The sequence below is a fragment of the Elgaria multicarinata genome, chromosome 7 (genome assembly GCF_023053635.1).
Source record: "Elgaria multicarinata webbii isolate HBS135686 ecotype San Diego chromosome 7, rElgMul1.1.pri, whole genome shotgun sequence".
Lineage (NCBI taxonomy): Eukaryota > Metazoa > Chordata > Lepidosauria > Squamata > Anguidae > Elgaria > Elgaria multicarinata.
This window is the reverse complement of record NC_086177.1, coordinates 82717056-82743358: the sequence shown is the minus strand read 5'-3', so window position 1 is coordinate 82743358 and position 26303 is coordinate 82717056. Positions and strand designations below refer to the sequence as shown.

Sequence of the window (26303 nt, the reverse complement as noted above, 5' to 3'; positions counted from 1 at the left end):
GCAGTCCAAGGCACTCTCAGAATTTTCCTCCAACACCACAGTTCAAAAGCATCTATCTTCCTTCTCTCAGCTTTCCTTATGGTCCAGCTCTCGCAGCCATAGGTTACTACGGGGAATACCATTGCTTTAACTATGCTGACCTTTGTTGTCTCTGCTCTTAACTATTTTATCAAGATTTGTCATTGCTCTCCTCCCAAGAAGTAAACGTCTTCTGATTTCCTGGCTGCAGTCAGCGTCTGCAGTAATCTTTAGGTAAATGTCCTTTTTTTCATTCATCTTCATAACAACTCTGCAATATGGGCCGCTGTCATTTGAATTGTACAAATAAGTAATTGAGGCAGATAATCTCCACAAGGAAACGTACAGGGGCCAGATCTACACCTTAAGTAAAATCATTATGATCCCATTATGGTAATGCTATATTCCTCTTGTGCTTTTATACCTTGTAGGACACACAATGACATTTCTTGAGGTATTTTGGATAATGTGGAAAAAAAGCAGGAAATAACACTGTGAAAGTGGTATATGGAATGCTTAATGTATCCCTGCTGTCATCAGTGCACTTCGATACTGTTACAAAGCGGTAGTGTAGATCTAGACTGCGAGTAGATGTGGACTCATGGTGAAGTCTATCCATGGCTGTTAGTCCAGGCAACTATATGGACCCTCTAGGATCAATGCCAGCACACCCTTGCATTCAGGTTGCTGGTGAGAGTGGAAGCTGGTTGTTCCAATGTTAGTGGGGCAGCGAATCCACTCTGGATTTCAGTCAGAACTCTAAAAGAACTGTCCAAGTTGCGTTAGACTTGTTCTGGATTGAAACCTGCAGAGCAATCACCATCTTACTGACTTCAGAGTCACCAGCCTCCACTTGCTGGTGGACTGCAACAGGAAGAGCTACTGTCATTATATTCCGCTGGTGGGCTTCCCACAAGCATCTAACTAGTTCATCTGTCTAGTTTAAGGATGGGCAACAGATAAGCCCCTGTTATGCTGCTGGATTCAGCAGTGGTTGGGAGGGGGGGCATTTTTTTAATGGGCCTGTTAGGGCTACAATGCTCTAAACTGGTCAAAGTTAGCATAGAAACAAGCTAAATTTGACTCATTTAATGCTAAAAAATGTGATTATTTTTTTAGTGCCCCACGGTACCCCAGAGAGTGTAATCCCCAGATCCTCAGAACATGCCCCCGGATCCCCCAGAAGTTGTCTACCCCTGGGCTAGTTAATTTGTAGCAGACAAAATGTTGGACTACGTGGACCTTTAGTCTGGGCCAGCTGGTCTCTTCGTATGTTCCAAAATATAGAGGAAGTGGGGGAGATACAGCGGCCTGGGCTTCTCCTTGTTACTTTTCATCCAAGAACAAGAACAACAGCATGGTTGCTGTGAAGCCTATCATTTACACTTTGGGATCCCTTGGAGAGAAGCCCTGGAGGGACAGCCTGCTGCTCCATCGCTTTTTGGGAAGGGAAAAAGCAGGAGAGGGGACGAACAATGCAGGGAGGAAGCGGCAGGGAGGGCGGGAGAGCTCGCGGAGGGAGGGAGGCAGGGGCGTGGCTCGGCGGGCAGAGAACCCGATAAATAGAGAGCCCTGGGCTGAGAACGCGCCGAGGAGGACTTGCCCGGACGGAGCACCAGTCAGCACCGCGGACAGCGACACGCCGCCGCCGCCGCCGCCGCCACCACCACCAGCAGCCACCTTCCTCCTTCCGTGCCACCCATCGCCCCAGGCACACGCGCCATGTCCGCGGAGACTTACCTACAGGGCGCGGAGATCTCCGCCTCCCAGTTTTTCGAGATCTGGCGTCATTACGACTCTGACGGTGACTACTGTTTCTCCCCCTCCGGCTCAGCCCCGTCCCGGCTTGGAATCCAACCGTGGGGTGGTGGTGGTGGAGGGGGCTGGAGCTGCCGAGCAAGCGGGGCAGGAGAGCAGGCAGCGAGGGAAGAAGACGGCTTCCCTCCCGCTCCTCTTCGGCAAGCGGGAAACTTTGTCCCGCGCGAGCCAGAACTTTCGCCTGCTCAAAGCTGGAGCGACGCGGACGTTGGGCGGCGGAACCGCCCGCCGGGAAGGGCGGCTGTGGACCGTTCTCAGCGCCCGGGGGTCGCTCTGGTTGCCTTGGACTGCACCTGCCTAGGAGAAGAGGGTCGCTCGTTCCTTGTACGAGGGCATCTAAGAGTTCAAGCGCCCCCAAACTTAACATACTATTGTTAGTAGTATTGCTATTAGTATTAGTGCATAGAAGCCAAACAGAATGTTCATTTCCTGGGGAAGCTTCCAATCCTATCCCTCCTTCCCTGAGAGTAAGCCTCATTGAACGCAATGGGACTTACTTCCGAGTAGACATGCCTAGGGTTGCGCTGCAAAGCTGCTGCGTAAGCCTGTTCGGATGCATCGCTGTTCGGCAACGGGTAACAAACACCTTTTTCGCCAGGGAAGGGAGCGTGAGAGGAACGTCCTCAGCTGCTAACAGCGCCCACATCTCTCTCTTTTGTGTTACAGGCAATGGGTACATGGATGGAAAAGAGCTGCAGGATTTTATCCAACAGTTGCAGCAGGCACGAAAGAAAGGAGGACTGGTAGGTTAAGATGTTTCTCCCCCTCACACACACACACTCCACTTTATCTCCCCTTAATTTAAGAAGAAATGTCTTGTGTTGAACCCCGGTGACTTCTGTCCATAGCAGACCTATCATATAAAGTGAAGATCTAACTTTGCAAGACCAAAACGAATGATGATGTCCAGGAAACCTGGGTGAGATGGAATCTAGATAATACACAAAGTTTCTTGCATCATTCCACTTCTGTACTAGAGCAAACCATCTTTTGGTGATGTTAGAGTATTGTTTATGAAGAAACAGGAGATAGCTCTCCTGCCTTCCCCCCAGTATGGTTAAAAGATGGTTCAAAATTAGCTGGACACATCCCTTAATATGTGGGCTGAAACACATTTCTGCCCCTTGCTGGCCGATAAACAGATCTGCAGATTAGTTCTAACTAGATATTACATATAGTAGTTTGAGATTAGAAACTGGGATCAGTAGGACCAAATATGAACTGGTGCAGGTGACAAAACTGCTTTCTTGGATGAAATAATAATAAAATGGTAATAAATTGGTGTATTATTTGAAGTTACAGATGGAAGATGTTCAGGAATTATAAGCCAAAGTTTTCGACTGAAGTAAAACATTTTAACTGCCATTTGCAACTTAAAATAAGAAACATAATGTCTTAGCAGGAAAATAGCATTAGCCAAAATGGGGTAAAAATAATAATAGTGAAGGAGTCTAATCTTCAAAGCAAGAAAGTAAAATCCATTCTTGTGATTCAAGCTAAAACTAGACCCAAATACAATGAAAATCCAGTTAGATAATTCAACTATGAAAGAATAAAGAGTCTTGTGGTACCTTAACAAATAACCAATTTGTTACGGCATAAGCTTTCATGGACTTTAGCCCACTTCATCAGATGCAACTGATAAATTATGAAAGATATTCAGTGTCCCTTGAAATAAGGCTGAAGCTGTTATGTGTATTTGTAAAATGTCTATGTATTTCCTATGAAATTATTCCAATTTTTAAAATCAAGTATGTGATACAGTAAAGAATTTATAACAATTCCCATTTTATTTTGCAAATGAAGTGATGGCTGGTCAGCATTATGTACCTTTTTCTTCTTGCATCTTCTGCCCAGTATTTGCTCTTCCTTCTGCAATATGAGTCATTGTGAACATACCAATAAATTCATGATTTATTTTTAGAAGTAGACTCGATTAAATTTACTCCATTTTAATAAGTTCCTAGAAGTTTTTAACTGAAAAGAATGCATTAAAAGAAAAACCCTCACACCTTTCTTCCCAGTTGAAATTGGTGTCAAACACCTACTTAAAAATTAGAGCACTTGCAAAGTGATATCTAAAATCCCTCTAGGCACTTTCTTGTGTGCCACCCACAGTCTCATTTATGCCTTTTTATAGATTCTGCCTGTACGCCTCCTTGTACTTTGAAAGTACTCAGGTGTTCTTATTCAGTTTTCCATTGACATTGCTTCAGCAAGGCTATTTCTGGAATGTTCTGAGAAGTACCAAACTTCAGTTCTCTCATTGGATCATCCATGCTTGATCTCTGAGGTCCTCTTCTGGACTGATGCATGCCAGCCCGGAAGTTTGAAACCTGAGCCAACCCCTGGATCTGGAAGTCCATTTCCCGAACAAACATCTCACTAGTTCATTTACCCCATTTCACTAGATACTGTTTCAGTAGCTTTGAATTTCATGTTCTTTGCCAGAATGGACATTTGGGAATATTAATTGGTCCCATGCAAGTTTCGTAGTTATGCTATTACTATCACTACCACCACCACAATCTTGGACTTACTTCTGCATTTTGGGAAGTTTCACTTCCTTTCCTTTGATAACAATACTTGTTTCTTCTTTGCAACATACCTTTAATTAAATCTCAGTCAACAGAAGAGGTAGATAAATACCTTTCTATATTTCCAGTTTAAATTCCCCTCATACTCTCATCTTCTATTGTCAGATTTTTGTTGTTTTAATTTCAATTATATTCTGTCTTAAATATGGTGGGTATGATTAAGAGGTGAAAATTAATGCCATTCTGTAAAATAAACACCATAGTGAAAGATGTTGACAGCTGTCCTTGTGGAAATTCCCCCCTACCCAACCCTTATCAGTGTATTAAAAGGAATATATGTGTGATCCTATGCTCATTTCCACAGGAATAAGCCCCACTGCGCTTGGTGGGCCTTGTTTCTGAGCAGACGTAGATTGGACTGTGTGTATAGCAAATAAAAATATTTAAGCACGTCTGAGTATATATATGATTTTTCATGATATTATTTAATTTAATAGACAAAATCTAAAAATACATTGCTACTGGTAACGTATGAGCACAATCTTGGTAAATATACCCAGGAACAATTCCCAGTGACTTGTGGGCAAAGGACTTGCTTTCAGTTGTGTTACAAGTGCCCAGTAAAATGAACACAGCTACTTGTTAACAACTGATGCTTAATCATTAACTAGTTACACCTCAGTAATTAGCAGCAGATTTAATTTCCATTATGCTTCACTTAATTCCTCTGAGATTTGCATGCCTGTACTCCATTTCAGATCCTTCTAAATTATAGAGTAAGTAGTAGTAGTTTCCTTTCCTGTACAGTGTATGGAAGGATACAAGTACAAGTAACTCAAAGTGCTCGCCATGAATTGTTAAATGAACCAGTGTATTCTTAAGAAATTCATTATTCATTGTAAACAGGACCCAATAAAATATCGCTGTAGCATCCGTTGATGCCTTCCATAGTTGTGCTAATTTTATACCTGCCAGTAGCAATCTTTTCACTTCAATATCTTTGTGAATACTGTATTACTTATTTGCAGAATCTAGCAGCCTGATTCTATGCAAGATGTCTCAGATGTCCCATTGAGTTCAGTGGGATTTACTTCCAAATACGTGTTCATAGAATTGGAATCCAAAGGTGGCAATCCCATGCACACTTACTTGGGAGAAGGCCCCTTTAAATTCAGTGGGACTTATTTCTGAGTAAGCTTGATCAGGCCACTGACAAACAAACTATCCTAGATACATTATTCTTTTTTCTTTTCTTTTCTTAAAGCAACTTAAGGAGATGCTTCTCATAGCCAGGGAATGCAAATTGCAAGGGGGTTCTATTTAGTGATGGAAATGGAAGAAAACACTGAATTTAAAAAAGACACAACTCCCCTTGAACAAAAATGGTAGTGATGACAAGAAACATGTATATGTCACAATTTAGTTAATGTTGACATTCACATAGAATGTTGACAGCCCAAGGTACATTTCATGAATGTCAAAAGATTCAGTGATATCTTAGAGAATGTTGACAGTTAAATGTGATTGTCAGCATTTACCTGTATGTGTGAAAAATAGGGAAATATTTATTTTTACGCCTTCATTAAATGTGTCTGAGATGGTCAGAATTCACTTATGAATGTAAGCCTGCAACAAAATTTGGACAATGTAACATATGTATTAGCAATGGGTGGGATCCAGAGTTCAATTAGCTATGCTTGGAGAAGGTCCATTGAACTCAATGGGACAAGTTAGTTATGGTTAACTTATGTCCTATTGATTTTAATGGGTCTATTCTAAACACAGCTAAGTTGGGATCCAACCAAATGAAAATAATACTTGCACATGGTATTTTTTGAGATATTATTTTCTGGTAATATAGCCTCTTCTGGATATTTAGTAGAAAAAAATATGGATGGTGCATGTGAGAGAGAGAGACACACAGAGAAAGAAGTGTTTAAATGTTGCTAAATTTTTGTGAGGTTTCATTTTTGAAGCAAAAGTAGCCATTCTGAGACAGATGAGACCATCTTTTGTACATTATCACACCATTGCTTGAGAGATCTGCTGCTACTTTAGCACCACTGGCTTTTTTCTGCACTTTCTTAGCTTTAAACAAACAAAAACTGGCGAGGGCTTCATTGTATGATCCTAGTCAATCAGTGATCATGTCAAGAACATTATGACATCATAGTACTTGCAGCCAATTAAATTTGACCATGTGATAACATCATTGAGGGCAAATGTAACCCTTCCACTGCCCTCACTTTGAGTGGAAAGGAAGAGGGAATCTATCTACTCCTGTTGCCCAGGCAACAGAGCCAATATTCGCTGCTGTGCTCATAGTTTCATTGCCTGCTGCCAGTGCTTTTGGCTTGGATCAAGCACTAGCTGCATATAATTAGTTGGGGCAGAATGAGAATGGCTATGCACATTTGGATGTGAATTAATCCATCCCCACTGCATTACATCCAAAGGGATGTGCCTTTGGATGTGTGCGTCCTCACTCTGCCCCAACTAGTCAAGTATGCATGACTGAAGGAAATTATTATTATTATTATTATTATTATTATTATTATTATTATTTCTTACCCACCTCTCCACCTGGATCGAGGCGGGGAACAACAACAACAAGTATAAAATACATAAAACTGAATTAAAAACATAGTATACATTATTAAAACATCCTAAAAACACCCTAAAATTCCATTGGATAGGCCTGCTGGAATAGATCAGTCTTTATAGCTTGCTTAAATGCTAAAAGACTGTTAAGTTGACGAGTCTCCTCTGGCAGGCCATTGTACTGACTTGGTTGCCTTAGCAACAGGAAGATGCTGCCTTGTGAACTTTTTGACATTTGTTGGTAAAATGATGCAAACATTGCCCCAAAGAGGGACATTTAAACACTGAAAATAGTGGGGGAAAGACAATACTGAATTTTTTTTTTTGCATTTCTGGCTGGTGAAACAAAGGAACAATAAGCTTTATTTTAAAATGCAACAACAACAACACTGCAACAAGGAGGTTTCTTATATTTTAAAATATTTATAATTTTAAGTTCAAGCAGAAGCTTGAAGAATCTGAAAGAGGTTCAATCTTCTTGAAAATTCTCTTGTGCAACCATTCATTTCTGTGAAGATCGTGCAGGAGAACCTCCTGTGATAGATTGTGTTCTTCTTGGCTCCTATTGTGCTTCCTTCAAGTAATCATCACTGTATTGTACATTTGTAGGACCTAACCCCAGAAATGAAAAGTTTTGTGGACCAGTTTTCAAAGACTTCTGATGGGAAAATAGGAATAGTAGAGGTAAGATAGTTTCTTTATTTAATGCATTTGCTTATACACATTTGTTATGGTTCTGCGGTGATGTGAAACTCTGTAAATAATATCTGTATTACTTGATCACATTTCTGTAAAATAAGTGCTTTCTTTATTTTATCCTTCTGGGTGTGTCAATTCTGAAGTTATCCATAAAACAACAACAACAACTCCAGTTCTCAGTGATATGTGATTTTGAAAGTTGTTGTTTTTTTAAAAAAAAAATGCTGACAATTTTAAATATCCCTTAATACAGCTGAACTCCATGGCCTTGATCTATCTATAAGAGCATGTTTGCCATGTGCACCTACTTGTCATTCAGTAGAGTTGGAAATGTCAATGTTAAGAACATTGCATTTTTATTGCATTTTAGCCCTCAGGTGATCAGAGCTGACAACACAGTCTTGATAGTGGATTGATTATGGTTCCTGATCATTAATGATAACTATGCCCGTGGTTCCAGAAGTTGGGGAGCCATGTGTATAGCACCTGTTTATTCATGTGGTTCCCAATAAAATATGGCCGCCTGCTACAGCATGTGCATTGCTCTAGCAAGACCAGAGGGTGTATCTTTTCAAGAAATCCAAATGGCTGAGAATATTTCAATGCTTTAATATTGTTTTAATATTTTCTGTTGGAAAGCCATAGCAAAGATGCTAGATTTTTTGGGGGGGGGGTTAGACTTGTTTTTAGCTAGTAGTGATAGTTATGATGAATGATGGCATTTCATTTTTTGGAGCTTAGTGCATGCTGCTTTTCTGATATGTTCCGGTTGATTTTTATATTGCCATCGGGCAAAGTTGAACCATGAAGTCCTACATACTTCAAAAGGAGAAAGTTAAGCATATATGTATTTTTCCAGCATTTAGACATGCCCAGCAATATCTTTTTTAATTTTTTTTATTGTGCATTAAATCATAAGGATACAGTCAACAAAATACATCAATATTTTTTAACCTGATATGCTATGACAGAAATTATCATTATATCCATTTTGGGGGTGAGGAAAAGGAGCATGAATAACAGGGATGGATTTTGTTACTTGCTAGTTTATTTCCTACTATGGTCATTGTGATCTTTTCCCCTTTACTTTCTCATCCACCACTTCCTAAATTCTGCAGAGTTCAATCTGGCCATTGGGAAAAAGGGGGGATCTCCCCTTTTTTAACCCTCTGATGTCCCTTTTTTAAAAAATTACCCTCCAACAATGGGAGGAAAAAGTATGACAGTTCCAGCATTTATTTTTGCCCTTTTGAGGGCATGCTGAGGGAACAAGGGAACTTCCCTTATTGTTATTTAACTGCATTTCTCTATTTGGGTTTTTTTTTTAAAGGAGCATGTCAGAAGTCAAGCTGTTTCACTCCTCCTTTGATTTCCTTTTATTTTTCTCCTCCTCCCAGGTGGCCCAAGAGTTCTTCCATTTTCAAAATAAAAGTAGTTATACGGGGAAGATCTTTTGGAATAATTAAGAGGCAACCTGAATTGTTTACCAAAGTGCATTTTTAGCAGGGTGGTTGCTTAAGTTGAGGGTGACGATTTTAAGAGCATCTTCAACAGCGTACAGTAGTGAGGGACCTTCCTGAGCTTTTATCCATGGAGTTTGACAATGCACGTGTTCTTCAAAAATGCTCCCCTCCCTGCACTCTGGTTTATTTGTTGAAGCCACTGGATACCCTGAGATGTAGCTCCAAAAGCCTGTTCTTTAGCATTTCCAGGTGGCAATTATGCTATGTTTGAATGATGAAAGCACATTTCTACTAGGGAACGGGGAGGAGTGAAAAATCATTTCAACATAGGACAGAATTAATTATTCTCTAGAAATTGACAACAGTTTGCTGTCTCCTATTCCTTTAACTCAGCCTTCCTCAACCTTTTATTCAGCTTCCCTCCAGATAGGACTGGACTACAACTCCTATCACCCCCCATCAGCATAGCCAGTAGCCATGGGTGATAGGAGTTGTAGTCCAATACAACTGGAGAGACCTGTTTGGGGATGGCTGTTTGATCTCCTTGAGACAGATCTGGACCATGTGTGACCAACCAAGCTGAATGCAGTCCACCAGTCGGGCATGTTGTCCATCTGATGCATGACAACCCTGCTGTTTTATGGCTTTTCTGAGGGCCCTATGGAGTGCCATATTCATGGCTGGCACGGGTCACAAAGGGGTGACAAAAACCTTCCTGGGACTGCGAAATGGTTGACAGCTAATCAAGCCATGATATTTGGGGTGATTGTGGACAGGTGGATCTCTTGTACTGCAGGGTTTGTCTAGCAAGTACAAATGTACTTGCCTAATATAGGAAGCTGCCATATACTGGGTCCAAGTATTTATCCATCTTCCCTAGGACCATCTCCTCTGACTGGCAATGGTTCTCCAAGGTCTTCCCCATTACCTCCCACACAATCCTTTAAACTGGATATTCTGTGAATTGAACCAGCAACCTTCTCAATGCAAAGCATGTTCTCTCCCACTTTGTCAATTATGTTTCCATTAGAATCTTTATTCTGCTCTCTTCACAGTTTTCTCTTGGTAATACTTGATTAAATGCTCTTTGTCAGAAATGGACAGAGCCGGCCCTCCGATGAGGTGGAGGTGAATCCCACCTCAGGCAGTGGAGTGGAAGCAGCAGCAAACTGGGTACACCCCCTGCCCCTGCCAGTAGGGGTCTGCAGCCACTGCCTCTAGTGGGTGCTCTGAGAGCCGCGCCAGCCACTCTCCCACCCTGGCATTTGCCGCAATGGGAGAGAGGAGCTGGCAGGGCTCTCTGGAGCAGCCGCCCACTCGGGAACACGAATGGGTGATCTGGAGAGCCCTGCCGGTCCCACTCTCTGCTCCCTCCTTGGTTTCAGTCTGAGTGAAAAAGGACAGGTAGCTCCTCTCAGCTACCTGCCCCCTTGCTCACAGTGAGAATCCTGAAGACAGGTGTATTCTCAGAAGAGCTGTGTTGGCGAGGAAGCAGCTGGTACAGCTCTTCAGAGAGGCAGCCAGGCTGAGGTGCCTTGTGGGAGGGATGTCCCAGGAGATTACCTGTACAGCAGCAGTGCATGTGCTCCCTTAGGTGGCAGGAGACAAACACATATGTTGGAGACCTTATTGTGGTTCTAGCCTCAGCTTGTGCTGAGGCTAGAAATGTAAACAACTATAGCTCTGAAGATTCACACAATAAGGGACAACATTGTTTGGTTACTAGGCCTAGGGCAAAGTCCAATCCCCAACTGGAATTGAGGCTGGGCTCAGATTGAGACAGAAACATTTCTAGAATAGACCCTATAATACTTCTTCTGCAATTTTGAACCACCGCTAGATATCTAGGGAGTGGGCTGAGGGGGAGGAATCCTGCCATCTCAAGTTAAACAGCAGAATGTATCTTAAATATAGCCTAGGCCAGTGGATCCCTTTTTCCCAAGTAGAATTATTGATTTGTTTCAGGAAGTGCTGTACAAGCAGCGGTTTGTGTCCTTAAAAAAACTTAGTAATTTTTAAAGCCATAACCATGCCTAAAGTTGCTTTTTTAATGGAGACATAATTGCACATATCAGCACTCTCAATTCTAAGTGCTACATTTTCATATATAATCATTAGTACATAGGATGAGCATATGGAAAGGAGGACAGGGCTCCTGTATCTTGTAACAGTTATATCGAAAAGGGAATTTCAGCAGGTGTCATTTGCAAGCATTCAGCACCTAGTGAAATTCCCTCTTCATCAGAACAGTTAAAGCTGCAGTAGCCCTGCCCTCTTTTGTATCTGGTCACTCTAGTATAGATCCTGCAGCTTTAACTGTTGTGATGAAGAGGGGATTTCACCAGGTGCTACATGCATACAAATGACACCTGCTGAAATTCCGTTTTCTATACAACTGTTAAAGATACAGGAGCCCTGTCCTCCTTTTCATATGGTCACCCTACTGCAAGGCCCATGGGCCATAGGCAACTTGCAGAGACTCCAGGTGTGCCCCCTCTCTTTACTTGATTGTAGAGCATCTTCCTGTCCCAACAGCCCAAGTGTTTGAGGCATTGCTCTAAGCAGTGCTTAGTGATGCTGCTCCTAGTCCTTTGCTGCTAGCACCTTTCTTTCACCTCTGCCTCCTGTGGCACAAGACCTTTTGCTGCAATCTGAAGTGAAGGATAAGATGTCACCTCCCTGCATCTGCCATCTGAGGCAACTGCCTCACTCTGCCTAATGGTAGGGCTAGCCCTTCTCGGAGGCCAGCTACAGAGCTTTCACTGCAGGCTGCCCTGCTCCTGAAAGAAAGCCACTGCAGTGTGAAGAAGTGTGTGTCCCTCTCTTCTCTCAGTATCTAGGAACTGCCACACTGGGTTGCAATTGCCACCGCCCCACCACCACTTCATGCCCAGAGGGTGATAAAAGAGAGCCAGGATTAGCATCTTCCCAGCTTCACCTCCTTTCCGTCTTCCTTAAAATACCATTACTCAAGTCTGTCCATGTCTACTCAGAAGTAAATCCCACTGAGCTCAGTGAATCTTACTCCCAAGTAAGCATGCATAAGATTGCAGCCCTATGGATGCTCTTTTGGGGGAAGAGAAACAACAGGTGTATGTGTGTGGGGGGGTGCATTTTGCCTTCAAAGGATCTGGCGTTTTGTTTTTACATCCTCCCTACCCCCTTTGTTTTGTTTTGCGGGAGGTAGCTGCTGAGACTTATCTTAATGACTTCAGAGTACATGCAGAGCGGTCGCAGTAGCAGTCTCTCTCATTTCCAAAATAAAATTTAACTTACATTTTAGTCTTGCTTAGGCATAGCAAGAAGGCAGCTAGGATGTTTTTGTCTTTTTTTAAAAAAAAACTATGGGGGGTGGTTGTGCCTCTGTTGGATTGGCAAATCGTAGATCACTGTGAATTTTTGAGCGGTGGTTTAATAAATTAATTTGTTTTAATAGTTATGAGCTGATAAAAGCAGATATGTAGGAAAAGCTCATTTGCTTTGATGTTTTACTGAAGGATGTCCAGAATGTGTGGAGGCAGGAACGTGAAGTTTCTGGCTGGCTATTGTGGGAACAGAATGCTGGGCTAGAGAGGCCTTTGGTGTGATCTAGCACAGCTCTTCTTATGTTCTTAACTAGGGCTGCACATTGCTTTGGATATAAATCCTGAATCCGAGGCAAATCCGGGTGATTCAGAGAGCTTTGAAACAGATCTGAATCGAATCGAAACAGGTCCAAACCAGTTTAAAGCGAATCGGCATTATCTGAATCGATTTGGACCTTTTTCAAGCACAGATAAACATGAAAATTTGCACCATGATAGGGCTTCCGTAGGGCTTCAGCCCTGCTGAGTTTGAAGCACATTGGTTCAATCTGTCAGGTATGCTTTAGGGTGGATTCCTGCATTGAGCTAGGGGTTGGACTCAATAGCCTTATAGGCCCCTTCCAACTCTACTGTTCTATGATTCTATGATCCCCCAATTTTTAGGATTTTTTTTTAATTTTGAGGTTTTAAAATTATTTTTAAAAAAATACAATGTCATTTTTAAAGACAAAGAGCTGAAACTTAGCACCGTGATAGCTCTTAAGTAGGGTTTTAGGCTTGCCAAGTTCAAAGCATATTGGTTCATCCCTTTAGGGGGGGATTTTTAACATTCAAACTCAAACCTCCTCATGTCTAACACCTTGAGAAGTAACCAAGTTTTTTTTTGGGGGGGGGGAAATGAAATTACAGATAAAGACATGAACATTAGCACCTTGATAGGTCTTCAGTAGGGCTTCAGCCATGCCACGTTTGAAGCAGATCGGTTCAACCCTGGTTTTTTGATGGAATTTTATAAATGTGTGCTTTATTATTGTGTTCTGCTTGTGCACAACACCCAACAGACACATAGACACAAAATAGAAGACATTGAAAGACTAAACAACACAGAACTCAGAGGATGATATTATTATTATTATTATTATTATTGGCTGTGCTGATTACAGTGCAATAAGATGGACCTTGAAACAATCCCCCTTCTAGCCTCCTATTAAGGGGATGCCAAAGCATCTCTTACTGTCTATATTTCGAACCACTGAGCTTGCCTCGCAGGGCTGGTTTGTTTGCTTACCATGTTTCTCTCTGAGTGGGAAGAGCATCAGAACAAACAAAAGAAAAGTAGGGGAGATTTGCACTTGAAGGGATAGTGTGAGCTTGAATGAATACACACCTTCTCAAATTGCTCTTTGGTTTGAGTGGCTGCTTTGTTTTCTTGAAAAATCACATTTTAGCAGTGGATTACAGGAAAACCACTGCACAGATGTGTCTAAAATTTGGCACACATGAGCACCTCAAGGGCATCTGTAAAGTCTCCAACATATGTGTTTGTCTCATGAAAAATGAGAAAGTTATAGCACTTTGCTTTGACTGGTTTGCCTGAAAAATCACATTTTTAGCAGTGGATTACAGGAAAACCACTGCACAGATGTGTCTAAAATTTGGCACGCATGAGCACCTCCAGGGCATCTGTAAGGTCACCAACTGTTATGTATCTATCTTAAAAATTAAAAAGTTATAGGTGTTTATTTTTTTCCAATTCAAGTCTATGAGAAAATGAAAAATCTGAATCTCAATTTGGATTCGAGGTGAGGCAGACTGGATCCGAATCGATCCAAAGCGAACCAGGCTCAATTCAGAATGTCCGAATTAGGATCCAAAGCAAATCGAAGGGTCCGAGGACAGCCCTATTCTTAACATGCACTGCTGGCTGGGAATGCTAGGATTTGTAGGCCTTTTTTTGCTGGCAGTTGTAGGACATTTTTCTGTTTAAATATCCATAATCCAGCCTTCCCCACACTTTCACACATCCAGTTAAAGTAAGTTTTGTATTCAATTATTCTGTGTTAATTTTGATAGTAAGTTAATGTGGCTCTCATACGGGATTTCTTTTCCCACTGGAAAAATAGTAAAGGCCACTGCATTATATTGATTGATGCCCCTGAAGGACCAACTATGCTTTCAACCAACTCTTTGCAATGATAATCCTGCAAACACCGACATTCTATTTCTAGCTCAGCTAAATGTGTTAAAGAAGAGCGTACAGATTAGGCAACGGGAGCTGGGGACAACTCAGGTTCCACCACAAAGCTCAAGCAAAGGCAATAAGCAAAGAAGTGGACTTGGGATCAAATAGGGTTGTGACAAAAGGGAGTGCATCAGCAGTGACAGAATTTTAAGCCGAAATCTCAGACAGAAGTATTAACATTTAAAGCCCTAAACGGCTTGGGGCCAGGTTATCTGAAGGAACGCCTCCTCCCATATATACCTGCCCGGACCCTAAGGTCATCCTCAGGGGTCCTTCTCCGTGAGCCCCTGCCAAAGGAAGTGAGGCAGGTGGCTACCAGGAGGAGGGCCTTCTCTGTTGTGGCACCCCGGCTGTGGAATGAGCTCCCTAAGGAGGTTCGCTTGGCACCTACATGATATGCTTTTAGACGCCAGGTGAAGACCTTTTTATTCTCCCAGCATTTTAACAATCTATAAATACATTTTAACTTGGTGTTTTAAATGTGTGATTTTGCATTGTTGCTGTTTTTATCTGGTTGAGCTTTTATATTGTATTTATATTATGGTTTTATATTGTTGTTTTATACTTTGAATGGTTTTAATTTTTTGTGAACCGCCCAGAGAGCTCCGGCTATTGGGCGGTATAGAAATGTAATAAATAAATAAATAAATAAGTAGTCACTGAAGGGCAGTTTTGGATTTGTGGCAGGGAGGGAAGAACGCGAGAGCATCAAACCTTGCTTTTCTCTTGCTTTTCCATTTTGTCTGCAATTGAATTTTGACATCTACCATCTTGGATGATGTGCAAGCTCCCAATCTGGGAACCATTTAGATGTCATTTGGTAGCTGTGAAATGTGAATGTTCTCTTTAGGATGAAGTACAGGGGAAGAAGTACAAGGCACTTCCTCCTCTTCTGCCTCACTCTCCCCTCCAAAGGTATAATCTGCCCCCAAAGTCTCATTTAAAGGAAATCTCCCAAATATCTCTCCACTTCTCCATCCCCAATGCAGTGCTAAATATTTTTGCTGGGGTAATTAGCCTTTTCAACTTTATTGAAAATATCCACACGGTTACAAAATTCAGCTTTCATTAAAAATGTGATATTTCGTAATGTAAAAAGTAAGATACTTAATAAGGCAGATATTCACCAGTGTAAAAGTACTCTCTTCCTCTGACTAAAAAATCATTCTGCTGAAGGAACCCTTTGCTCCAACTCATTTATTCCTTTTTCTGGCAGTGTAATTCCATAGAACATTTCTCCAGTTTATTTCAACATGATGTGAACAGGAGTAGATGCTGCTGGATTCTACTCAGTATTCACAGACTATTGATTAATATGGAAAATATTTGAGCATCCCATTTCACCTGGAGCCTTAATACAGTACCTGCTGTTTGTATTCAATAAACAATGGCTTTAAACCAAATTTAAACTTAATCTTTTACAGCTTGCTCAGGTATTACCAACAGAAGAGAACTTCCTCTTATTCTTTAGGTGTCAGCAGCTGAAATCAAGTGAAGACTTCATGCAGGTAATCCATAGAAATCTTCCCTTTTGCAAAATTAAATTGCCAAGACCCAAATCTCCTTTTGTTGTTTTTGTTTTTAATGGCCAACTTCTCAATTCCAGACATGGCGAAAGTATGACAGTGACCATAGTGGCTTCATTGATGCTGAAGAGCTAAAGGTAAGAAACTCTTCATTTATTTATTTATTTAGATGATATAACCCAACCAAAGGAATTTTTGTGGTGATGGAGAGGGAAGTAGCAAAAAACAAAAACAAAAAAACCCCACCCAAAAGTAGCAAAACAAAGTGATATAGAATATATAAATTCATTGGCATTTCTCACCCACTCTGACTTAACCTTGTGTCCCAAAAACCAGCCCAATGAACTCTAGGCTTTGACTTCGGAAAGTTTGCAGAGGAGGAAGGGGGAGGCATTTCACCCTTGTTTTCAGTGACTCTCAAAGAATGTAATAAGACACGTGGAAAGAGGCCATCTTTAAGGTACAAGAACACAAGAAGATCCATGCTGGATCAGCCCAAGGGTCCATCTAATCCAGCACTCTGGCCAGCGAGCTGTTGATAAAAGGAGCAATGCCAGAAAGAAGGCCTGCTTGAGATGCTGGAAGGGCCTCTGAAAATCAGACAGCCCTGAGATAGTTCAACTAATGGTCTGACTTGGTACAAGGAAACTCCATAGGTTATCTATAGAGTCCTTGGAAAACTGAGAGCCTTGGGGTGTCCCTCTAATTGGCCTGGCAGCAGTGCTAACCCTAGAAAAGCCTTCCTATGAAAACTAAGGCCCTCCAGATATTGTTCTACTGCAACTCCCATCATCCCCCCACCATTGGCTATGCTGGCTGGGTCTGATGGAAATTGCACTCCAACTACACCTGAGGTTCACAAGTTGCCCACCCAGTTTCCAATGGACAGAAGAGCCAACACCACAATAATCTATTAGAGCAGGCGTGGGGAAACTGAGGGTTGCCAGATGCTGTTGGACTTCAGCTCCCATTAGCCCCATGGCCAGAGGTCTGGGATGATGGGAGTTGTAGGACCATAGATTTCCTACCAATGTTTAGAGGGGTAAAGCCTGCTCTGCATGGTCCTTATATAAAAATATCTGCCCCATCTCCATTCCCGCAGTGTTACTAGACTGACTGCCATATACAGGCTGGCAATCCCCACTCAAGGAATGGTTTCTTGTGACTCATTTACTTACTTATGTCACTGGCTACATGTTAAAATTTGATCCTTCCTTTCCCACACAGTGCTTCTCTCAACACCCTGTAGTCCATCAGTTCCAAATTATAGGCCAGATCTACACCAAGCAGGATATAACACTTTGAAAGAGGTTTGAAAATGATATATGGAGTGTGCCCTGGGCCCCAACAGTTGTCAATACCATTATAAAGCGTTATAAAGCAGTAGTGTAGATCCTGCTTATCAGTACAAGCAAAAAATCTGGTCCAAAATATCAAAAAGCAACAATACACCAAAGAATAATATTAAGAGTATGTGTGTGTGTGTGTGTGTGTGTGTGTGTGTGTGTGTGTGTGTGTGTGTGTATTTTGTTTCCAGATGATAGGCATTTGCAATTCCCAAGCTCTCCAGACTTCTTTCTTAATAAAGGATTTTAAATGTCACTAAACTAGGACAATCGACTGATCTGCTGGGAAAACGAAAAAGTGATTTTTTTGAAGGGCATCAAATGGACTTACGCTTTTCCTTCAGATGTACCATCAAATATGGAGATGCACAAATATGGAATTTGTCTTTGACAGAGCAGATTCCACTAAAAATGAGGGAACGTGGCATTTTATTTATTTATTTCAAGTGATTTGTTTAGGCTGATTTTAAAAGTAGAACCATAAACTCCATGGAAGATAGCAAACTAGTTGAAATGACAATGTGATTTCTACACAGCCAGCTGAGTTTAGGAATCAACATTGTAGTAGTGTCTTGAAAACCAGGAGTTGGACCCAGCTTCCTTGTTGTGCCTGAGGACCAAACACTGCTAGCGGAACGGTGCTCCCATGTTCTCTCCTCCCCCCCAAACTCCACCGCATGCCCTCCAAATCTCTTCCGGACGATCCCCTAACCCTCTGGTGCAGATCTGGAGGGCACACTGGTATACACAATCCTGGGCTAATCCATGTGCTCAGCCCCACCAATGATGGGTGGCACGAAGCACCTGCTTGCAAGGGCAAGTGGAGGGTTATGTTTACTCTCCCATCAACCCATCCCTCTCCTCAACAAACCAGTTGATTGGCACGACTGCTGCATATACACAATGGGATCAGGTGTCTTGTTTCCATTTCAAAAGGATGTCCTCCAAGGTGCAGGGAAAACTTATCAAATTTGCAGACGACACAAAATTGGGTAGGATAGCTAATACCCTGCAAGACAGAACCAAACTTCAAAGTGATCTTGATAGGCTGGAGCGCTGGGCGGAAAACAACAGAACGAAGTACAGCTTCTAAATTACACAAAGTACTGGAACCCCTCTATTCAGAACTGCTTAGGCCTCGTCTTGAGTATTGTGTTTTCTGGGCACCACACTTCAAGAAGGATGCAAACAACCTGGAGGGGGTTCAGAGAAGGGCAATGAGGATGATCAGGGGTCTGGAAACAAGCCCTATGAGAAGAGACTGAAAGAACTGGGCATGTTTAGCCTTGAGAAGAGAATTCTAAGGGGAGACATGATAGCACTCTTCAAATATTTGAAAGGTTGTCAGACAGAGGAGGGCCAGGATCTCTTCTCGATCCTCCCAGAGTGCAGGACATGGAATGATGGGCTCAAGTTACAGGAAGCCAGATTCCGGCTGGACATCAGGAAAAACTTCCTAACTGTTAGAGCAGTACAACAATGGAACCAATTACCTAGGGAGGTCGTGGGCTCTCCCACACTAGAGATCTTCAAGAGGTAGCTGGACAGCCATCTGTCAGGGATGCATTGAGCAGGGGGTTGGACTTGCTGGCCTTACAGGCCCCTTCCAACTCTACTATTCTATCATTCTAAGCTTGCGATGTGGCATGGGGTGGAGTTAATATTCAGAAATGGCCACCCATCTTTTTACATGTGCGATTGTGCACACATATAAAAAGAATGCAGATGACATGTAGAGTCCCTGGGTCCTTGCTTACCAGGGGCCTTTCATCATGCCTCTTGTGGAGGGAGGAAGCAAGGCAAAGATCCTCTTCCTTCCTTGGCAGCTAGTTGATTTCATTTACCCTCCAACTGCGCTGTAGCCTAGGCCCCAGCCTAAGAAACAATTGGCTGCACTCGGTGGCTTCCGGGGTGTGTGGCCTTGGAGTGCAACCTTTTCCTTCTCATCTACTCCTAGGGCTTAAATGAAGGTTGTGTTATATATTTATATCATAGCGGGGGTGATCTCCCCACTCTCCACTAGGGTATTCCCATGAGGCAGGGGGATCAGACCTCTTTCATCACAAGGCCGAATTCAATTTCATAGAAGCCATTGTGGGTCATATTCCAGTGGTGGGTGAGGTAAAAGGGGCAGGATCACAATACCCCCAAATGCCAGTATCTTATCTTAAAGCTCTTACTGCCAGTAACTAAGCCTTAGAAGAGGATTTCAAGGCTTTTAGAAAGGGGGGACTGTGCCCAAACTGAGAAACCATCAAAACATCTACATGCTGGGGAAAGAGGTGGGAACATTGGGACTCCAGTTGGACCTGATTTGGCCCACAGTCCTGACACTTATAAGGGATGTTGGGGCGCCACACAACCAGGCCTCTCATGATACTGGTTTTGTGCCATTGTGGCCCTGAGATTTCTGCCACCCCTATCAATGTTACCCCAGCAGAAGGGCTGGGACAATGTTGGTCTGTAGTTGAACTGCTCAGTGTTTAGATCCCATGCAAAACTCTATGAGTTGTAACCAGTGAAGTTGTGGCCATTTCAAACCCACTTAAACTGATGCACAATTCTTGCTCCGGCACTCTACCCTGTTCCATGTGGTGAGCGCAAACTACTATTGATTTCTGTGCTTTACCTTTAATTTATTTATTTATTTATTTTATTACATTTATATACCGCCCCACAGCCGAAGCTCTCTGGGCGGTTTACAACATTAAAAATAGTAAACATTAAAAGTAAACAATTTTTTTAAAAAAACACATAAAAACAGTATAAAAACAGTATCCATTTAAAAACAACAATTCTGGGGTCCATTAAAAACAAACTTAACGTTGTTAAATGCTGTTAAAATGCCTGGGAGAAGAGAAAAGTCTTGACCTGGCGCCGAAAAGATAACAACGTTGGCGCCAGGCGAGCCTCATCGGGGAGATCATTCCGCAGTCGGGGGGCAACCACTGAAAAGGCCCTTTAAATAAACATATTGCCTCATTCTTTAACATGCTAATAAAATGCAGATTTACCATGCAACCCTATGCATGTTTACTGAAAAATATGTCCTATTAAGTTCAATGGTATTGCAAGACTTTATGCATTAACAAGAAATATTGGACTTGCTTTATATGTTTGGTCATGGATATGAAGACAAAGAACCCACCGTAACAGGAAAGCAGATAAATTATGGCTTTCTGATGTGTTCATTTTGTTTCAGAGCTTTTTGAAAGACTTACTACAGAAAGCACATAAGCAGATCGAAGATTCAAAGCTGGCAGAATACACAGACATCATGGTAAGAGTAGTACTAACAACTATTTCATCCAGAGAATTTAGCATCCCTTGTCTCCATACTAAGGCACAGCCTTTTTTGACGCTTAAAATCCTCTCTTTGTTGCCATCCCTGCCCCCTTCCCTGAATGATGTACTGGTTAGTGCCATAGGAATGGGGAGAACATCTGATACCACAATGAACAAGGCCTTCAAATTATAATTGGGAGAAATCTAGCAGGTACTGCTGTAGTGTACTGCTGCCTTCATTCATTTCATGTGCAAGCTCCCATATATTGGAGGCTACTTCGCAGCAGTGGTCCTGGTAGACTGAAACCCAGGAGCTTCAACAATGGCTTGTCTGGCATGCATGTGGAATGGCCTTTCTAGGTTGCAGTAACCAACATGGCCACCTTAAGAACTTGTTTTTGCAAAAGAACAATGGCAGCTTAGTTATGGGAAAGTAGCTCTTGTGAAAGTCATATTATGGTGGGGCAGTGGCGAATTAAATAGCAAATGTAATAGGTTTCACATAATTTAGTTCCAACACACACACACTTATTCCATCTTTATATTGCATACATGGAATATATTGTCATATGATTAACGTGGCTCACAATTCCAAAAAAACCCAAGGAATAATAAGACAACCTATTCAATATAAAAACAATGGGTTGGATCCAAAGATGGCCTTCCATGAATGGAATGGGCTTGAATCTAGTTGAAGACTTCCACAGTCGAAACTAGGCAAGATGTTCCTCCTGAACCACCTCTCATGTTTTTCTGGAGGATTTCGCAACCTTCCAGTGCAGATTTTCAGGGGGCTGCAAGGGGAAGGGGCAACAGAGCCCGAACAGTTTTCTGTCCCATGAGCAGAACTCGGCTCACAGAACTCAGGATCCAATCCAATAAAAGCTAGAGCCATAAAAGTGGACATAAGAGCAGCCACAAGACAAAAACACATTTTGGGAGCCTGATCCTTAAAATGCAAGCTGAAACAAACCACTTTCAATGCCAGTCCCCACCTAAAGGTGGGCAACCAAGGGCCCACGCATACATCCCTGGGAAGCCAATTCAATTGCATCGGATTGGCATATTCCCAGGAGATGAAGTGACAATAGCTTTGGTGGAATGTTTTCATTCTTTGCTGATCTTGCTGAAAATATCCACACGATCTCCCTTTCAGCTCAAGATTTTTGATGACAACAATGATGGAAAGCTGGAACTGACTGAAATGGCTAGGTATGTATATCTCTACCTATAAAGCAGGAAATATGTGCGTAGCTTTGTTTGTCTAGAAATGTTTACCCACTTCCTGTTGAGGTAGAAGCATGAGATTTTCAACGCTGCTAGAGCTTCCTGTGCAAAGTTTTAAAAAACCCAACTAAAACTTAAGTCCATAATTTTGCAGTATAACTATTTTTTTTAATAATTTAAAACATAATTTAGGCTGATGCCTACAACTCCCAGCATGCCTACAACTGAAGGCATGCTGGGAGGTTAGGTGCAACAGAGAACTCGGAGGATTGTGCATGGCCACGTGGGTGTCCTTGTGTGATCTCTGTAATGGCTAGACAGCCCAGCATGCCTTTGCTGGAGCTGCCCGTGTCGACAAGAGGAAGGAAGCACCTCTCAGAGGACGTGGGCAACGGCCCGCCAAAGGCATGGTAGCTGATAGTTGATTGCCCGACTGTAACTGCTGCCTACCACCGCAGCCTCAGGAGCCAGGTCAAGGAGAGAAAACAGAGCTGAGGGAGCAGGCTCAGCCCACCGGCAACCGATCCCAATGCCACAAATATGGATGGCAGAGCAGCAGCCGTGCGGAGAGCTACCCATTGGAGTTGATGGTGGGGCTGATGGCAGCGGTGAACGTGGAGACGTTGGGCAGGTGAAGGAGAAGGGCTTGAGGGCTGAGGGGATGGGGTGCTCTTCCGGATATATCACCTACATCAGAGAATAAGGGGAAAGCTGCAGGCTAGCACCAATCAGTGGATGAAACATGAGACGGGGAAATGACCTCACATTGCTGAGAAGCAGGTTTCAGGAATTGCAAATCCCGATGTATTTTGAGGATAAACCCCTTCTTCTCCTTGTTCAACCCTTTAATAAATGATGACATTTGACTTGCACAAAGGAAATGCTCCAGTGATGCAATCAATGCACGTTCAGACATAAAAAAGACCTACGACTCCCAGCACTTCTCCAGCCAGCCATGCTAGCTAGAGCATGCTGGGAATTGTGGGACTTTTTTCTGTCTTCGTGTGCATGGGATTGCACCTGTACAGCATTCCTTAAATGAAAAGTTTGAACAAGAAGAGTTGCCCCCAAAGAACATGTTTTTAACATCCAAAAGGCATTGGGATTTTGCATCTGATTTTAATAAACTTTCTCAGCATGTGTTGAGGTCATCTTTCTTTAAAAGGTACGTATTTAGACCTAGGCATAGTATTCAATTTCCTGTTCTAATCTGTGAATAATTACTTTGAACTATGCTTCTGTTTTCTCCAAAGATTGCTCCCAGTACATGAAAACTTTATCCTAAAATTTCAGGTATGCAGCATCATACTTCAAACTTTGAACACTATATATGTTGATATAGATATTTAGATATCCCAACCGCTACTGTTCTAAAACCTGTCTTTCTTTTTAATATTAGGGTATCAAAATGTGTGAAAAGGAGTTTATTAATGCTTTTGATACATTTGATTCGGTAAGTAGACATTTTTGTTTGTTTTGAAGTTCTGTGAACCAGAACGTAAATGTTCTTAAATGTTCTGTGAGCTGTAACAATTCAGCGGAAAATAGCAGGGATGAATATTAGAATTGCTCATGTCACCTTTTTTTGTTTTCAGGATGGGAACGGCTACATAGATGAAAATGAATTAGATGCTTTGCTGAAAGATCTCTGTGAAAAGAACAAGACGGTAATTCTAATGGCTTTGATTTTCACTAGAAACTTTTTTTTTTTAAAGGACACCCCTCACCTCCATCTATGATAGTTGCTGTGAAATCAAGTGTATTAAGATTTCCGGGTACATTAAAAAAAAAGTATCAAATAGCGTTAGATTACTCCTAGGTTAACTTTAGCACTATACAGTACTTCACCAACACTATTCACAGAGCCGCTTCAGTAAAATTGTTACCATCTCTCTGAGCTTTGCTCCCTGGCTGAGAAGGAAAGTAGTGGCTATATGATGAATTAGGTGTGAACTGATAATGCTGCAGTCCAACAAGATCTGGAGTCCAACTGGGAGCAACAATCCAATTGGGAGCTTGTGGGTAGCGTCTGTTTTTAGATAGATAGATAGATAGATAGATAGATAGATAGATAGATAGATACATACACACACACACACACACACACACACACACACACACACACACACACACAGAGAGAGAGAGAGAGAGAGAGAGAGAGAGAGAGCTTAGTTCCCCCGCAAAGCACTATGTAAATTACCACATAGCTTCTATAATCTTACACAGCTTACATTTCCTGCATAGTAAACCCATTGTCTGAAGTAAATTAAGAGCCAAACTAGGTATTACATCATTGCTAATTGCATGCGTGGTTTGTAAAGTATAAATAGATGGCATGTGGGAATGACAACCTACACACCTTGGGGGAGGTGCTAGCATTGCCCACCCCCGTGCAGTCCTGATCCTGATTGCCCACCTCCACCATGCTTGCTTTTAACCTTTTAAAAACAATTGCATGAATGGTGTCACATGTAGCTTGGCTTTAAGAAAACTTGCTGGAACGCAGCTTTCTAAAATATATTCAGGTGTATAAAATATATGCTCTTATATTAAATGTATGTGATTGATAGAGTAGCTCATGTAATAGGACCGTGTGCAAGCTTCGAGCTTCAGATTCGAAGTTTGAATCATGGAGACCATGTTCTGGCGGACCCACCATTTCCTCTCACAGCTATAGACCCCCATACAGCCTACAACTCCCAGTGTGCAGTGCCTGGGAGGGCTGGACTACCTGGGGCCCAGGAGCAGAGGTTATACATGTCTTTGCTACCACCATTGGCCACTCCTGGCACGATCACTGCCATTGGCCACTCCTTGGCACGATCACTTTATTTATTTTATTTTTATTTATTACATTTCTATACCGCCCAATAGCCGGAGCTCTCTGGGCGGTTCACAAAAATTAAAACCTGCCATTGGCCGCTCCTCGGCGTGATTGCCGGAATCCCCATGAGGGAACGACGGTGATCATGCAGGGAAGGCGGCAATGGTGGTGGGGATGCCGGCGATCACGCAGTGATTGTATTGAGGAGCAGCCAATGGCAGCGGCGAAGACATGTATAGTCCCTGCTCCTTGGCCTCGGTAAGTCCCACCCTCTCAGGTACTGCATGCTGGGAGTTGTAGGCTGTGCAGGGGCCTAGGGCTCTAAAAGAAAATGGCGGGTCCATCATAAAATGGTGAATCCGCCAGAAAATGGCCTCTGTGATTCGAACTTCGAATCTGAGGCTCCAAGCTTGCACAGCCCATCTCTCTCTCTCTCTCTCTCCATCAGTGTGCATGGAGCTTCCAAGAGTACAGAGGAAATATACTTTGTTTTCATCCATATTCACACTGAATGGGCTAGAGTTAGACAAACTCAGCTTATGTTGAGGTTTTTTGTTTTTTGTTTAACTGGCCCCTGGATAGTTGATACATAGTCTGTTTTTAAGGTTTTAAATTTTGTATATTGGTGTTTAAATGTTCAGTGTTTTTAATCTTTGTAAACTGCCCAGAGAGCTTCGGCTATGGGGTAGTATCAAAACGTAAAATAATAATAATAATAATAATAATAATAATAATAATAATAATAATAATAATAATAATCTCCTCACAATATAGTACTATTATCTTGTGTATTCCTGTCAATAACTGACCTGCATTAAAGCAGCTTATCTTTTTTTCTTTCTTTTTTTTGAAAACAGGTATTAGATATTAACAACATTGCAACATACAAGAAGAACATCATGGCCTTGTCTCATGAAGGGAAGCTTTACCGACAGGAACTTGCTCTTCTTCTCTGTGCTGGGGGAAATTAGAGCCCTTTGATCACTTCCACTTAACTAGTGATATATTATATCTTAATAACAAACAAACAATAACTGTGCACTATAAGGGAGTAGGCTTTACTTTCTTTTATACCTTGTAAATTTAAACTGCATATAGATAATTAGCCAGGATATGTGGCACATTCTTTTCAGCTTGTTTCTATACTGTTTGTAATGTACAGTTTTTGTAACTATAAGATCGATAAAGAGGATGTCTATGTTTGGGCCAGTCTGTTGATTCATTTACAAACAAAATAACATCCTAAAATGGTCCTTGTTTCCATAAAAAATGGTGGGAGAAGATTTTAACACTCAGCTGAGACAAGTTTTGGCTTGTTATATCCTTTTGTTGCTTGCTGCTGCTACAGCAAAAATGATCTCCATGAACTAAAAGGTCTTTCTGACCATTATGGAGAGAAGCACAGGTTCAAA

The 26303-nt window shown here is 42.0% G+C and overlaps 1 protein-coding gene across 1 annotated transcript; it reads left to right on the top strand.

The window, feature by feature from the left end:
- Positions 1 to 1694: 1694 nt before the first annotated feature.
- On the top strand, positions 1695 to 26303 carry CALB1 (calbindin 1). Its single transcript, XM_063130924.1, has 11 exons — positions 1695 to 1822; positions 2503 to 2579; positions 7584 to 7658; positions 16108 to 16191; positions 16290 to 16346; positions 20758 to 20835; positions 21997 to 22052; positions 23321 to 23360; positions 23467 to 23520; positions 23663 to 23734; positions 25749 to 26303. Exons 1-11 carry the CDS (start codon positions 1741 to 1743, stop codon positions 25860 to 25862), a joined length of 789 nt encoding a protein of 262 aa, XP_062986994.1. The 5' UTR covers positions 1695 to 1740; the 3' UTR covers positions 25863 to 26303.